Source organism: Oreochromis niloticus, linkage group LG18 (genome assembly GCF_001858045.2).
Source record: "Oreochromis niloticus isolate F11D_XX linkage group LG18, O_niloticus_UMD_NMBU, whole genome shotgun sequence".
Classification (NCBI taxonomy): domain Eukaryota; kingdom Metazoa; phylum Chordata; class Actinopteri; order Cichliformes; family Cichlidae; genus Oreochromis; species Oreochromis niloticus.
Genome location: NC_031982.2, coordinates 1,850,215 through 1,864,654, shown reverse-complemented (window position 1 = coordinate 1,864,654; position 14,440 = coordinate 1,850,215). Strand labels below are relative to the sequence as shown.

Here is a 14,440-nt window from a genome sequence, read left to right as displayed (position 1 = left end):
AATGTCAACCAGCAACAGCCTGGTTGACATTTCACTTTAACTGCCTCAGTGACAACACCCCCAGTGATGAATAAGCCATCCCCCTCATCCCCTCATCCTGCTTCAGAAGATGTGTCAGTTAGATTAAGGAGGTCCTCTAAGTATTCCTTCCACCGCCCGACAATATCCTCAGTTGAGGTCAGCTGCACTCCACCTGCACAATACACAGTGTAGCTATGACTGTCTGCAAGGGCTAAGTGCATACTCTGTTCAATGTAAGCATGGTTAGCTTTAAAAAAAAAAAAAAAAAAGATTTGAGTAAGATAGGTCTGACCATCTAAAAACATAACTAAGTTCATTTTTCATTAAGTTACTGCAGTGTATGTTCTGTCTGATGTTTCATTGTAAAATATCACTCAGCAGTGACTCCATGACACACAAGCACCTCCACTCAGTGACCATAGAATATTTCTTTTTAGATTGAGCACTGACACATTTATTGTATTCTTAATTATGGCGTTTCATAGGAAATACCACACCAGACTTTGTTATGTTGTATATGAAAATCGAGTGCCTTTTATGTAACACTGGCTCGTTATCAATGTGTAGTGTAACAGTCTACCTTATATGCTTTATTTTTATTTTAGGCTACTTTTTTAACAACCGGTAAGGAGTAAGAGATTAAAAGATGACATTTTGCCCTTGAGTCCACTTACAGTCCTTTCCCCTCAGTAGGTCAGTGAGAACTCTCCATGTAAAGTAAACGAAAACATTTGCTTTGCCCTGTCCATATTTCTCAGAATAGTTAATGTCCTTGTCAGTTGGTTTTGTTTAATGCTACATTTTTTTAAGCAGCTTTAAAATAGTGTTCTTCCAACTTTGTTGCCACAGTATGTGGAAGGTTTGAGTGGGAGGCAGAACTATAGTACTTAACCACATTGGGAATCCCGTAAGAGCATGGACTGCAACGTACTGCAGATGCTGCTGAGTTAACAGCTGGATCTGTCCATGGTGCTGAAAACGAGTTCGGCCCTCCGGATATTTCTATCCTGGTTCACATATCAGCTGCATAGTTAGACTGAGAGGAACACATGTTTGCTCTTCATGGCTGATTTAGGAGAGTCTTTGTATTGTAACAGCGCTGAAATGATAAGGAAACTGCCGAGAGACGGAAAACAGCAAAGAGAGGGAAAGTCGAGGGGGTTGGGGGAGATGATGTCATAGTTTTTAGTCTGTGCCAAGCAGATGGCTGCAGCCGTCCTCCTGTCGCTTAGCTCCTGCTTCCATCTCCATCCCAAACATCAGCCTCAGCTCCAGTGAGTTACAAGCGCTGGAAACGGAAGCCGTTTAGAAGGACACGAAGCGGAAACGTCCTGTGTGCGCTGTATGCGAGCGAATGATCCTCAAAGCATAGGGCCAGTCCAAATCTGATATGGACGAAAATACTGGACCAAGCACGGGGCTTCGATCGCTCTTCACTTTTGTCTTCATTCTGTATTATGACCAGACGACAGTGTGGACGAGCTAGTCCTGCCCAGAAAGGAGGAGGAGGAGTAGGAGACACACGCACAAGGGTGTCGACGGAGAGAGGCAGGAGCAGAGGAGAAAAGGCGGGGAGCAACGGGGGGAAAATACACTAGCTAATAAATCAAGATACTGATAATGGCTGCTAAATCGGACGGGGTCCTGAAGATGAAGAAGAGCGACGTGGCCTTCACGCCTCTGCAAAACTCAGAGCACTCCGGCTCGGTGCAGGGACTCCACCCGGGCGGCCAGCTCGACTCTGCGGGCACCGGGGACGGGGATTTTGCCAACGGGGAGTCGCGGTGCTGCGGTGGGGGAGGCTCAAACTCGACGTGCCTTCGTCTGGGCAGAGGGCAGCAGAAGTATACGGTGTGGGACTGCTTGTGGATCGTAGCCGCCGTGGCCGTTTATTTGGCCGATGTGGGCACCGATGTGTGGCTGTCGGTCGACTACTACCTCCGCCACGACTATTGGTGGTTCGGCCCGACGCTCTTTTTCGTTGTGTTGGGTTCCTTCTCGGTCCAGCTCTTTAGCTTCAGATGGTTCGTCCACGACTTCAGCACCGAGGACGGTGCCGATTCTGTCACCGATTGCTCCCACATGGATGGGAATAAATTGCTTAGCGGCTCGGCCTCACACGGTGATGTTACTGCTCAACACCACCCGGCCACGCCGCAGAGGCAGGCGTCGACCGCCAGCAAGAACACCACTACTAACAGCACGGCGAGCACAGCGCTGGGAAACAGGAATAGGAAACGTTCGGCCTACTACTCCTTCTGTGTTTGGTTCGGCCAGTCCGTCATTCACATCATGCAGCTGGGCCAGATATGGAGGTAGGATGGAGGCCTTGGGCTGGCGTGCAAATGTGTGTGTTTAAAATATTTAAATGACAGAGCAGACGGCTGCTTTTAGGACCAGCTCTTTTCTACCAGCTGCCATCTTCAGCTTATTTTTAACCCCCACACACATGTTCCTGTGTTTACCTCTCCACCCTGTGTTAAAAACACAGGAACCTAGCCCAGGCCTCCCAGTCACAAAGGTAGTGGTCCCTTTGTGGTTCAACATAAAATGTTGTGGCTCCTTTCTGTTTTCCTTAAAAAAATATATAGATATATAACGACCAGACGCCACAATATTAGCGAGAAAGCACCATTAATCGCACAATTCCCTATGAGCAAGCTTTTGGCAACGGTAGGTAGGAAGAACTCTCTTTTCATAGGAAGAAACCTCCAGCATAACTAGGATAGGGAGGGAGGGGTTTCCATATACAACAATCAGTTATAGAAGAGAAAGGTGAAGAGAAAATTGGAGCATAGAGAAACCAAGGAAAACAGACTGTTGATGCTGGCAACATTTTACATATTTTAAACAAGAAATAATTAATATTGACTAAATAAAAAGTAAATAAAACAGACAGAAATAAGAAAAACTTTGATTGCAAAGAAAGTCTGCAATCAACTGTTCCTGTCCATAAGAGAGTTCACACCATAAGATAAATGCATGGAAGGAAGATTTTGAAATGTACACCTTGGGAGTAGATTGGAAATCAGAAGCTCGAAGAACAGCTAAATCCAAATAAGAGTAAATGATAACTTGAACAAATTCACATTCTCACAATTGCCTAAAACCCGTCTTTTGCTGGTAATCCTGTAAAGATGTGGGGCAGGTGTTAAAAGCGTAGGTCATGGGCAACAGCTCACAGGGTCAGCAGGTGAACATTAGCCACAAAACTAAAATGAAGTGGTGCAGGTTTGAGTCCAACCTGAAGTCCTTTGCTGCGTGTCTTTCTCCCAATTTCATAGTCCACTCTCCACTACTACACTATCTATATCTAATAAAGGCTGAAAGAAAGTGTCATTTATTAGTAGTAGGCCACTGTAATATACGTTCACAGTTTGAACTAAACTGAATATGTTGTACACGTTCTAAGGTTTGCACCTATAGACCTGAAGGAAGAAGGTGTTATGGCACTTTAATCACCTCTGACAAACTTTATTTCTGTTAACCTTAACATTTTCCCTTCCTTTATTCCTCTGGAAAAGCAGAGAGATTCAAACAATACAGATTTACAAAATATGCAAATTGTGAATTGGTTTATGCATTTTCAGCTCAGATTGAAGTATATGTATAAGTATAAAGTTTGCAGCATAACTAAGGGAATCCTCCCTTAGTTATGCTGCAATAGGCATAGGCTGCTGGGGGATTCCCATGATGCATTGAGTTTTTCCTTTTCAGTCACCTTTCTCACTCACTATGTGTTAATAGACCTCTCTGCATCGAATCAGTATTTTTATAGGGTCTACCTTACAATACAAAGTGCCTTGAGGCGACTGTTGTTGTGATTTGGTGCTTTATAAATAAAATTGAATTGAACTGAATGTTTGTCAGTTTGTGAGGCTCTTTGCCTTCTTCCTGAAACCAGTCAGAGTAACACCTTAAAATCTGGACAAATCATTTGTTGAGGTTGTTTGGTGTTTGTTTATTCACAGTGGATTCTAAGTAACCTAAATAACAAATATCTACAACGACAAAGGAAGAAAGATTTCTTTCTTTAAAATCGTGAAATATGGCCTTGTCAGAAAATGCACCCTTCCATGGTGAGATTGCTTTCTCTGTGTTTGTGCAGAGCAGGGTTGAGCCCTTATTTACAGATCTTTGATGCACTGGTAGGCTAATGCATCTGTTTTTGTATTGGAAAAAGTAACCACAAAGGAAAGGTTATAGTCTGGATATTGCATGATTTTGGATATTAGTGCTCATTGTTTTGTTTTTTTCCACAATGTTTTTGCAATCCATGACCCAAACATTCTGGTTAAAATGAACATAAAGTTCCTTTTGAAAATATGTGAATCTTTTATTTGAAAAAAATCATGCTGTCCGGTTTCTTTGAAGGCGGCCGTTTCTGTGCCAGACCCATAAAGACGATTACCATTACAACGTATAATGTGAAAGGACAGACACAGGGCTGTAAAGCCAAATCTCACACAGGGTTTGGACTTTGTGTTGTTTGATATACAAACAGTTTGTGGGACTTTGTCATTTTCGATGTGTGTTGGAAAAGAACAAATTCCAAGAGAATTACTGTGACTTATATAAATCTTTATGTAGAGAGTATATTAGCCTGTCATTATAAACACAATGGTAACTTTAGATGGGAGGACCTAAGGTGTTATTCACCGTCCAATAACTTTATAAATAGGGCATACTGAGTCCTACTGGTGTGTAGTATTTGACTGTTCTTAAAAACATACACATACACACACTGAGGTCCTTAAGGTAAGATATGGCCTGATTCTTCAAGACCTTTAAATGCAGAGATAATTCTGGATTTAACAGGGAGCCAATATAAGAGATATACGCTCTGTCTTTATAATCCCTGTCGGTTCTTACTGCAGCATTTTGAATCAGTCGAAGGCTTTCAGGGAGTTTTTATTTAATAATGAATTACAATAGTCTAGCCTAGAAGTAATAAATGCGTAAATTAATTTTTCAGCTTCACTGTGAGAGAACACGTTTCTAATTTTAGTGAGCTTGAACAAATGCCAGAAAGCAGTCCTGCATATTTGTTTAACATGTGCATTCAATGACAGAGTATCTAGTTAGACACCGAGTACAATAACCTGATTCTTATCTGAATTTAGAAGCAGGAAATTAGAGGTCCTCCAGGTCTTTATGTCTTAAGTTTAACTAATTGTGTTGTCCTGGCAAACACCCAGGACCATGACATATCTGGCTTCATGGATAGATAAGATCGATATTATTTGCATAGGAATTAAGTGCTATGCTATACCTTCTAATAATACTGCCAAAGGGAAGGATGTATATTGTAGATAGAACTGGTATTAGCATAGAACTCTGTGGAATGCCATAATAACCTGTATGTGTGAAGAAGACTCCCCGTTTACGTGAACAAATTTGAATGTATTATGTAGAGTTTAAAGCTCTACCACCTGAGCTACAGCCAGCCCGCAGCTCAGGTGGTAGAGCAGGTCACCTACTAATTGGAAGGCTGGTGATTCCCCATCTCATCCAGTCTGCATAACAAATATCCTTGGGCAAGATACTAACCCCAAGTTCTCTCCGATGCATTCATCAGAGTATAAAGGTGTGTGAATGTTAGATAGAAAGAACTTACAGGGCAAAGAAAAAAGTGAAGGAGGCAAGTTGTGCAAAGCGCTTTGAGTGCTCAGATGGAGTAGAAAAGCGCTGTACAAGAATCATTCCATTTAGATCAAATTCAGAGCATTGCAGCACATTTCAAATCTTTGGCATGCTTTTATCTCTGTAATAAAATGCTGTTGTGCAGTTTTGAATGCTGCACTGAGGTCTAGCAGGACAGCGCAGAGATAAGTCTACTCGAGGAACCGTCACTAAAGCTCTTTCAATTCCATGATGAAACTTAACTGAAATTCTTTAAATAAACGATTCCTCTGCAGACGATCAGTTAGCTGCTTTGCCCACAGTTAAGTAAAACAGCTGGGTGAAGTTATCACTTTTTAAGTAATGGTTTAATTACTGCCACCTTAAAGGTTTGTAATATGCATCCCATTAATAGAGACAGGTTCATCATATTTAAAATTGAAGCATTTCAAAAGTTAGCACAATTAAAATGAAAATAAAATACCATCTCTCACTGGTCCCTTACAAACCCTCTACTGCCTGGTTTAAGTTACTAGACTCAAACATCCCAAACTGTTTATGGTCTAGAACTACCAAGTTTTTATCATTACTTTGTATCCAATAGATTACTGTAGGTTTCAAAATGGATTAAATCAAGCTTCTTATACATCCCATGGCTGGGCCTAGAACAAGAATAGAATAGAATAGCCCTTTTTTCAGGTATCACGCACCATAACTGATTTATGCCTTAACATAAAACCCTCATTGAAGTCTTCAGTTATCCCATGTAAACTAACTCCCATTTGGAACAGTCCAGATATTTATGAGTAAAATGAATCAAAAAATTTCTGTCATGGCATGAGAAGTGGATAAAAAAATCTAAGACATGTTATTCAACTTTATTTGGTTTCAGGAACACATTTTAAAATATGAAATCGGCAACAGTTTCTTGAATATCGACATTTGAAATCTTCCATACAGGAAAGATTTAATCCCGATCAGCTGAACTTAGAAATATCTACAGATCAAAGCTTGTGGTCACAAATATGCTTTAATACCTTCAAAATGACTAAAAGTGTCACAGGCGTCTCACACTGTTTCTTTTTGTTTGTTTGTTTGTTTGTTTGTTTGTTTGTTTGTTTGGTTGGTTGGTTGGTTGGTTTTTAATCCTGTCCTATACAGCAGCTTTTGCAATCAGAATTATTGAACTGAATGCCTTTTATTGTCACTACACACATGTACAATGAAATTCAGAGCAACTCCTACCCAGTGCAACAACTGTGGAAAAAACAGGGGTAAGGTGCACAGTTCTGTGGCACTATATACATTTGAACAGTTTTGATATCAAATATATACATATAAAAAAATAAATAGTGTTATATATTTACAGTGTGGGTGATTGCATGTAAATTAAATATTACAGAGTAGTAATGGTTGTTTGTGTAGTCTGTGTATAGAGGGAAGTCCTTTGATTGGGGGTGGAATGATCTGAGTACACTGTTATGACAAACACATTTTGTTTTTCCAAGAACAGCTCTTTAGATTCTCTACAGGCTCCTCTTGTTCAGGGCTTATCTGTTTATTTTGTCATTTCTATCTGTGTTATTTCAGTGATTATACGTAGTATACAGTATGACCATGTCTAAGGCAGGACAGGCGGTAAAAGGATAGAGTAGAAGTAGAAATGCACAATGTCTCTTCAACTATGGCACCTGTAAGGAAAACAAACATACAGCACCTGGAACACAAACATTTGAAAATGCACAGGTAGATAAATCAACAATCCTTTTGTTGTGTGTGTGTGTGTGTGTGTGTGTGTGTGTGTGTGTGTGTGTGTGTGTGTGTGTGTGGCTCACTAAGCCTTGGTCCCTGTGGGACACTATTCTTGAGTGTGAGGTTTCCATCTCTGTCGCTTCTTACTGGTTGTTGGATGTGGGTACTTGCTGGCTCCACGGCACCAGGCTGGGCACTTTGGTGTTGTTGCTGGCCCTCAGGCCTGTGGTCTAAAGTGGATTGACCTCTTTGTTGCATGGTGAGGTTCCTGCCAGGTGTCAGGCAGTTCTCGGGCACCTAGGGTCCTGTGGCCCTGTTCTCAGCTCATGCTGGGATGGCCAACTGTGGCTGGAGTCAGCTGCCTCCTGCTACTGGTTCTCTGGTGCTCCTGCCTTTTGGCTGTGGGCGCTCCATCTGGGGCCTCCCTCAGCTCTTCTGGGGTGGATCTTCTTGGCAAAACTGTCAGACAGGTCAGGTTATTTAAAACAGATATTAAAAAAAGGAGTCTTTGACTAAAGGTAGGCCTTCTCTGACCTGCTCTAATAGACAGGAGGAAGAGATTACTGAAGTTAACCCAGAAATATCAATAGGAGAGAAAGAATATAAATCAATAACAATAAATAATTAATAAATAATAGCGGTATGCAATGTTACATCTGTGGGATGGTTATGGATCATTTTCTCTAATTTTGGAAATTTTATTTCTGAAGAATTTTAAGAAGTCAATGTTAAAGGCATTTTTGGCTCAACAGTGCTCTGACTGTTTGTCAGCCTGGCTACAGTGCAGAAGAGAAACCTGGGGTTGTTCTTATTTTCTCCAATCAGTGATGAGTAGTAAGATGTTCTGGCTTTACAGAGGGCTTTTTTATAATGCAACAATTTTTCTAGGCTAAAAGATCTTCTAAATTAGTGAGATGAGATGAGCCACAGTATCCAGACTTACATGCAGTGAGGATCTAACGCTATTAACAAGATAATCATCCTCAGTGAGAGGAGAGTTTAGGTAGCTGCTCTGCACTGTGCTGGCACATGGCACTAAGGAAGATAACAGTGGAGGAATTGACTTTTAGAAAGACATCAGCCACAGTGATGTATTCCCCACTGCTGTGTAATCTATTACTGTAAATTTAAACACACAGCAGTGAACGTAACTTCTTTGTTTAATTCAGGAGCGCTTTGAAAAAGAAACTGACCTGACACCAACTGATCTAAAGGAAGCACGTACAAACAATGAAAGCTACAACTTGGAAGAAATTCTAAATTCTCTGACAAATATGGTGTCTAATCAGGATGGCGTTTTTGACCTTCAATGTGAACATTAAGCAAATGTGTAGGACTGCTTTCTTTAATCAGCACAAGTTCTTTAAAATTAGAAACATTTAAATATTGTATCAATATTTTCAAGTGTTCAGTACCCCACCTACAAAACTGTTCACCATACCATGAACCATCATTGACTTGGCTTAAAGCTTAATCGGGTTAAGTTTAGGTTCTGTGAAGCTGTGTGTCTGTTGTGGGTTTCACATTCAAAGGCTTATTTATCGACTGCTTACATTATTCATGCTCTTCCTTCAGAGCAGGAGAGGGACTGCACGTGTGGTTGCAGAGAGAGCAGTCGACTGTTTGTAACAGCAAAGTTACAGTTTGCACATGGACAGTGAACCAGGCTGTAAAATAAAATGCTGGTTACTTTCCTCTACATGATAGACCCAGTTCTATGTTTTCATGAAAATAAGATCACAGTTATATGAAATCTTTGACAGAAGTTTATCCATAAACTACATAAAATACATAAAACCAGATGTGTACATATATATTTTTGTTATACTGCAGGGTGATACTTCTCTATGAGAACTATTCGACTCCAGGGGTCGAAATAGCAGTTAGGGTTATTCTTGTGTTATTTGTTGATGTTTACTCACTGAGCGCATAAATAAATAGATGTTTATTCATGCAGTGATTATGTTCCAGTTGTACAGTAAAGCTTTGCCCATTGACATACATTTTCAAATGGATACTATTGCAAATACAGAATCATTCAAATCAATATAATGTTACACTTTCTTCACCCTGTTATGAAACAATTTAGATAAAGAAATATGTTTTAGTGATGGTGCCCCCTGTGGACAGAGGCATGCATAACTGCAGAAAACATTTGCTTTTTATATTATTGCATTGAAAGTCAAAAAAGCCACCCACAGCGGCTTTGTGGTTTAGTGACCTGACACAATTTATACAGTTGGAAAAAATAAAGCACGCTCTCAAGGGGTCGAAGGAGAGATTCTTTGCTGTTTGGGATACATTGCTAAAACATTTAGAGAAAATTAAAACCATACCCACCTGACAGACGCTTGACAGCTGCCGTACATCCTTTTTCTGTGTGATTGTGATTAACTTTGTGCAAACTATTCCCCTTTAAGTGCACATCTTCAAATATGGTGAATTTCCTTGTACCTCATTTAAATTCACTTTATTCATTTATTTATTTTAATTTTTTTCCCCTCTGGATCGGTGTCCAATATGTTTTTGGGGTGGGGTAAATATATAAAAAGGAGCATTGTGGCCTTGCTACATGTATATCTTTGTACTACATTGTTGATGCTCAATAAAAAAAAAAAATTAAAAAAAATCAGAAGTACCTGACTCCGTGGTATACCGCGGTCCCTCGTTTATGGCAGGAGTTACGTTCTAAAAATAACGCGCGATAGGCAATGTTCCCTCTAATGTTTCATGTGTCTGAGCGAACACACAAACTCCCTGAGCGTCCCTTGGACCACTGTGAGCGACATCAGACGTGTGCACTGTGCTCACGCCAGCATCTAATCCATCCAAGTTACATGGTTTATTAAAATAATCAAATTACAGCATTTACATTTATGTTAGACTCCTTTTAATTAACTGCTTTAGCCCACTTACAATGAAAATTTAAAAAAAATCCTGTTCATGACCTGTGTAGTATGTTAACACTATTGGAAGTAAAAATAACTTGAACTCCAATTTTGAAAACACAACTTTTTTTTTTTTTCTATAAAGCTCTGACTTGTATTATGAGTCTGTGGTCTGGGAGAGAGTCTGTAACTCTGTCTGCAAAATACAGCATATAATGACCAATGTTGGGCAATTAATGATATAGTTACTTCTTCAAAAAAGTAACTCAGTTTGGCAAACAACAAAGTTTTTTGCAGCTGTTTACCTAAAAATGCAGCCAAGGCGTTTTTTTAAATAAACATTTCAAACTATTTACAGAACAATCAGCTGTTCTGCATCAAATCTGATGCCACACAAATTATTTGTTATTATTATTTTTGTGCCAAAAATTAATTTCTGTCCACTATGAGATAAAGGAGAACAACACACCTGCAGGCCTGACAACAGGAGATGTATCACTGCTGTAACACCTGTAACATTCAGCAGCCGCCTCATTGTTCTGACACACACAACAAAACTATTGAATACACTGACACATTGAATACATTGACATACATTTTCAAATGGATACTATTGCAAATACAGAATCATTCAAATCAATATAATGTTACACTTTCTTCACCCTGTTATGAAACAATTTAGATAAAGAAATATGTTTTAGTGATGGTGCCCCCTGTGGACAGAGGCATGCATAACTGCAGAAAACCTTTGCTTTTTCTCCTACAATAAAAATACAAAATAGTGGACACATTCACTGCATCCTTGCTGGTGGTTAGAAACGTTGCACCTTTGTAAGGGCCAATAGGCAGAGAGTAAGGTGGTGGTAAAAAGTGATGACTGATCTGTGTCACATAAAAATGTCTTTCTCTTCAGAAACTCTTGGGTTGCTTTGTAGCATACTTTGTGTCATTGTGGATTTGCACTGTCTTTACATCTTAATTATAGACTCATACGCCTGCCTGTTTAAGAGTATTCTTAACTGGCTCAGTGTTAGCAAGGGATTTCTCTTAACAAGTGAGGAATTCCTGCACTGTTGTTGTCTTCTGTGATTTTTAAGGCCTTTTGTTGTTGAGCTGACCAATGCATTCCTGCTTTTTATGAGTATGCTGCATCACTGATGGATTGTTTGGCTTCTAATGAAGTTTATTCTGTCTTTCTGATTGATTTAGTTGGGTTTCTCATTCATTTGCGTCATTATTTTTCTAGACTTCATAGTTGGTATATTTGGAATTTGGTACCTTTTCACCTGAACTCTCACTATGATGAAAGTGATGGACACCTTGGTTGTGTTCAGCATTTGGAATCAGCTCCAGATTTCTTATCAGCTTGATTTGTCAGTGAACAACAAAGGACCAGGTCAGTGTTGCGGCCAGGTGAAGTCGGATTACTTTTGAAAAGGAAAAAACGATAATATTGGCTGTAATAACTGCCAATGCAGTAATTTTATTAAACCCCTGAAATTTACACTTAAGTCACATCTGTGGTGGTTGTGTAGAGGCAACATATAAAAACTAGGTCAGTATTTCCTCTGCAGATCATGATCCTGCTGTGTTTCTGTATCTGTTAAAACTCAGACTTTGACTCTGACAGTGGTGTTGGTACTCAAGGTGGACTATGAGGTGCCACATAGGCACATCTCATTTTGGAAACTGAGAGATCAACTGGAATCACAATAAAGGGATGTAAGGTAATACAGCATCTTTCTAATCTTACTACACATTTTTAATACTATATTCCAAAGACCTAAGCTTTTTATATACCTTACATTTATGGCCAGTTGTAGAACGACCAGCTGACCTAACATGCATGTGTTTGGGTGATTTGGTAAACAAAATTGAATTGGATTGAACTGAACCAGAATGCAAGCAGTTGGCAACCAGCTGAGTCAAGTCTCCTAAAGCAAAGAACTGTGGCCCAGGCAAGCTGCGCTCATCAGGCTGACTCAGACTGACTGCAATCTGTTGCTGCAACCAGATGGTTTCTGCCACTAGTTCAAATTGGTTGCAAAATGTGGGGAAAAAACTATTTATCAAACAAAACAAAATAAATAAATAAGTGCATTCACCAGACAACTACAGATTTTCCCTCGTCACAAAGACAGTGCCATCATATTTTTACTTTAGTGGAAGATTTCAAGTTTAATGTCCCTCTACATTTTATTTAATGTATTTATGAAAAAATATTCTAGTAAATAACAAATCAACAAATCAAGTTTTTAATAAATCATTTGCTGTGATTTGCAAACAATTTATTAAAACTTATAAATGAAACAGACAGTATTCTTCTGTCTGTTTCAGAAGATTACTGAATGGACTGATTCTTATATATAAACAGGGCTTTTTTACTCTCCTGGAGTACTCAGCGCTCTACACAACACGCCGCATTCACCCACACACACCAATTCATACAAGCACTCTATGCTTCGTCAGTGCTTTTTAACTAACAAGCAGTTAGTTAGTGCTTTTTAACATTCACTCATACGCATTCATAGTCCAAGGGATGCATCAGAGAGCAAGTGGGGGTTAGTATCTTGCCCAAGGATATTTGGCATGCAGACTGGGGGAGTCAGGAATCGAACCGATCAGCAGATGACCTGCTCTACCTCCTGAGCTACAGCTACGGCCACCCCTGGAACAGAGAAAGAATAGTCACAAAAAAATGAGGACAGATAAAAGCTTTAAACAGAGACTTGGGAAAGATATATCTGACAATCTGGTGCCATACACATGGTGTCAAAAATAATGTAAATAACTGGATGTTAACTGGGTCTTGCTATAGATCACTGATTATTAGGGGGAAAGAGGAAAGGGATGGCAAAAGACTGTTGCATAGCTAGCTAATTGGTGCCATTTATGTAGCAGAATTTATGGAAGTTGAAGGCCCTTATTGACTGATATAATTCCCAGCTACATCTTGCTAGATTCATAGGTGGAGACATAGCAGATCGTGGCCTGGACCAGACAGAAGGTTGCTCTGATTTTTCTGGTCTTGGATTGCAACCAGGAACCTTTTGGGAGGCCAAAAGTGATCACCCCGGGGCATCTCTGTGAACTTAGTAAAATCATTCTGCTGATTTCTTGACTGCAGATAAACAGACTTGAGCCACTCTTCCTGGAAATATGAATTTAAATGAGTGGCAAAGAAGGAAAAATGAATCAGAGGTTTGGACTGGAGCAGAGAGAAAGTTTTGCTAGCTGAGGTTACTGAACTGCAGTGTAATTTTGATAGCTTACTTTCCAGCAGTATTTGGTGGCATCTCTGTGGCAACCTGCTAAAGCTCAATCGAATGGTTTGTAGAGGATCAGCAGGATCTGGGCTGGAAATATTTATAATTGATAGGCTGAGAGAAGGAGGTCCATGATGAGATGATTAAAGAAAAGTAGATAGAATATAAGACTTTAAAAAGTCTGGTTGAAAATGGACTGTGAGTGCCACATAATGTGGCAACGTAAAACACAGAAATGAGAACACCACCACAGACACAGACAGAAAGAATATGTTTGGGGTGTGGTCCCAATCCTGAACTTTAGATAAAGGTTCACCAGTTAGGACCAAAGAAGTGAAAAGGTCCCTAGTACACAACCGTTCAGTCTCCTCTGGAGCCACAGCTTCACCATGTGTCTGGTCCATCTGACCATGAATAGACTGCAGCTTAAATGCTATCAGCTCAGATTCAATTCTAAAATGCTTTACTGGAACTTAATTTCACAGTCCATTAGCATGCTGCTAAATGACTGTGTTTTGGTGGCAGTGGTAGTGGGAGAGAGACAATGGAAATGAATGATTCACAGATAGAGAGAGACAAAAATGTAGGCTGGAGGCAAGCTGAAAAGTAATGATGCATTTCTTCAAAAGAGTGTTTGCTTCAGGTAAAGAGAGGAACGGTGGAGGTGCAGTGTGCGTGCTTCTGTCCATGCTGCAACCCAACAGAATAGATTTTCACTCTTTGTTTTATTGTAAAGTTAAATTGGATATGTTATAATGGATTATATCAAGAATTTTTCAAATTCTAATTCAGAATTTCATATCTGTGGCTACAGCCACATGTACTGTTTGACATGTTTGGTACAGTCCTGTGACCGCTCCTCCCATACTGCTCTTTTCTTTCCCTGGTGAA

The 14,440-nt window shown here is 39.8% G+C and overlaps 1 protein-coding gene across 1 annotated transcript in view; it reads left to right on the top strand.

The window, feature by feature from the left end:
* The first annotated feature begins 319 nt into the window (after positions 1 to 319).
* xkr4 (XK related 4) overlaps positions 320 to 14,440 on the top strand; it is a 29,554-nt gene continuing 15,433 nt past the window's right edge. Inside the window, exon 1 of the mRNA XM_003456725.5 lies at positions 320 to 2,336. Within this exon, the coding sequence (XP_003456773.1) occupies positions 1,642 to 2,336 (695 nt within the window). The 5' untranslated portion in view covers positions 320 to 1,641. The remainder of the gene's footprint in view (positions 2,337 to 14,440) is intronic.